The sequence below is a fragment of the Plectropomus leopardus genome, unplaced genomic scaffold, assembly GCF_008729295.1.
Source record: "Plectropomus leopardus isolate mb unplaced genomic scaffold, YSFRI_Pleo_2.0 unplaced_scaffold5909, whole genome shotgun sequence".
NCBI lineage: Eukaryota > Metazoa > Chordata > Actinopteri > Perciformes > Serranidae > Plectropomus > Plectropomus leopardus.
This window is the reverse complement of record NW_024664953.1, coordinates 1-2,611: the sequence shown is the minus strand read 5'-3', so window position 1 is coordinate 2,611 and position 2,611 is coordinate 1. Positions and strand designations below refer to the sequence as shown.

General features: G+C 42.1%; 1 protein-coding gene across 1 annotated transcript; it reads left to right on the top strand.

The window, feature by feature from the left end:
* Positions 1–429: 429 nt before the first annotated feature.
* On the top strand, positions 430–2,264 carry LOC121939762 (vertnin-like; the record flags this gene model as incomplete). Its single annotated transcript, XM_042482718.1, has 2 exons — positions 430–621; positions 1,933–2,264. A coding segment is annotated over exon 2 (312 nt), but the record flags the coding sequence as incomplete, so codon positions are not given.
* Between the last annotated feature and the right edge of the window lie 347 nt (positions 2,265–2,611).

Genomic DNA, 2,611 nt, shown 5'->3' with positions numbered 1-2,611 from the left:
AGTGCAGACCAGAAAATAAAAACAATTCATTGCTTCAGATGTTCTGATTTTCAACTTTTTTTTGCACTGGGACATTGAAGAAAAAGCAAAAACAACACGAGTGCAGCCACTTAAAAGTAGTTAATTTATGAGGCACAAATAACCTTGATTTTCTATTTGACACACTTGACAAATAACCTTGAAAGTGAACTGTTGATATGCAGAAAACATGATAAAACCTAAAAAAAACACACTGATACCTGTAACCACGAGAGTCTGCCTCTGTGCTCCGATGGCCCTCTGACTCATTGGCTTTTGTTAACACTTCACATTGAAATTGACCCTGGCTGTGAGGAGGAGGAGAGAGAGGAGGAGGAGGTGGGAGGGGGGAGGAGGGAAGGAAGGAGGTGTCTCTCGACGCAGAGACAAAAAAGCGAATCGACTATTAACACTTTTCTTGCAGGGAGGTACTGCTTATCGCTCCCCCAAATCTCTCCACTGACTCACCAGAGGAGGACAGGACGCTCCGGAGCTGCACGCGCACGATGGACTAAACCTCCCGGAGAGATCAACAGTCTCAGCTGTGCTCCGACACAAACAAGTGACTTCCTTTGAGTCTTTTTCAAGCCTCGGGACGCTCAGGTGAGAAAATACGTTGTTTTATCAAAGTTTTGAAAGAGGAGTAATTAATTACTTTTAATGAACACGCGCGCTTTATGGTTTCTTTCATTGTAATATAAACAGCTCCTGAGCTGAACAGGTTCCGTCAAGTGTTTGAAATCACACAAACACTCAAGTGAATCCTCTTAATGCAACACAAAATGATTTCGCTGCACAAAGTAGGCCCTGCAGGTAATGACTTTGAATTTGATCTGAGTTAGTTTAGTTTCAGGTAACACGATTATTTTTCATGAGTGAAATGTGGTTAAGGCTTCATCTTAGACTCAGCCATGGTGTTACATTTGGAAAAAAGACAGAAAAATGTCCTAAACTTAGGATCAAGGAGGCCAGAGACAAAGAAAATGCATTTAAACCTGGAAAAATCTCATGGATTATTATAATCACATGTTCCAGGCTTTGAAAAGTCATGATTTGTTAAAAAAAACATTCAAACTTTTGGGAAAGTTGTGGAATTTTGTGGTGTGTAATGAAATAGTTAATCTAATCTTCCATTGATTACCTTTGAAGTAATGTAACGTGACGTTAAATTTCTGTTCTGTAGCTGTAATTTTTGTCAGTGTTTGACGTAAACTTCATTTTCTCCCCACGTTCAATCTCACCCTTCATATAATCTCATTAGATGAAATTATGTTTGAAGAGCTCTTCACTGATACGTTAGGAAAATTCTGGGCAAGTGGGAGCAGAAAAAAGTATATTATGTCTCATTGAAAAAAATTTTGTCCATTTAAAATGTGTTGAAACTGTATATTTTAGGCAGCTGGAATTACTTGAGTTTCTTGAAGATATTTCGCTTCTCATCTGTTCACTTCCAGAACTGTAAAAGACTTTTGGATTTGAAATAAAAAGTCCACAAGAAACTCAAGCAAGTCCAGCTGCTCTTAGAATAGCAATGACCTGGATGACTGAGAATCATGTCAATAGGCGTCTGATGCTCAAGGTTTTCTTGCAGAGGACCGCCGAACTCTCCATTTCATAAGTCCCCCGCCCCCGTGTTGAAACCAAACCTATGCTCTCGGATCAGCTTACTTCCTAACTGTGCTGGATTTATTTTAGTGCTGTAAACACGTGAGATGTGTTTGTTCTGCACCTTTTTGATGAAAGCTGCAGCTGCTGTTTGAGAGAGGATAAACCACACTCATCTGCATAATCAGTTCTACTGGAAACAAAAGATCACGTTTCCTTTTCCCTTTTGTTTATATCACTAAACTTCTCAGAGCTTCCCTCTCATCCTCCATTATATTCAACTTTTGTTCTCTCCCTTCCTCCCTCCAGCTATCGTCAGATCTCCAGCTATGATTCAGAGGAAGGAGGTCGTGTTGTCGGTTCTGGGGGAGCTCCAGGAGGCCACGGAGAGCGCCGGCCTGGACGCTCTGACCAGAGTGGCCCTGGAGGTGGACCGGGTCCTCGCTCCCTTTGAGCTCCCAGAAACCCCCTGTCAGGATTTCCCCGAGTGGGCAGGTGTGGATGATACGGCTCATGGTTTGTACCCACCTGATGCGCCCAGGAGCCTCCTGCCTCTGAACTGCAAAGGAGAGGGCAACCTGCTGTTTGATGCCGTCAGCATGCTGTTAGTGGGCAACACTGGACTGAGCTTGGAGCTACAGGTGAGCCGGCATTTTGGTCTGTTGGGTTAAAAATGTATGCGGACTCTCTGGTAGGACTGTTCCCAACTCAGAATGATGTCAGTCGAATCAGACTCAGCGGTTAACCCTTTGAAACCCGGAGTGATAGCACTTCTCCTTTACTGCCTTCAAACACCTTTACGAGTCTTAAAAACCTTTTGAAATCTGAGAAAATCAGTTTGATTTCTTTTGAAGGCTCGAGAAAAAAAGGGAACAAGTAGCTTGGCAAGAACTGCTCTGCAAATGGCAAGAAATAAGTAGATTTGAAACACTGTTTTTAAACATACTGAAGGAAAATGTCCACAAAACTTTATTTATAATTATCAATT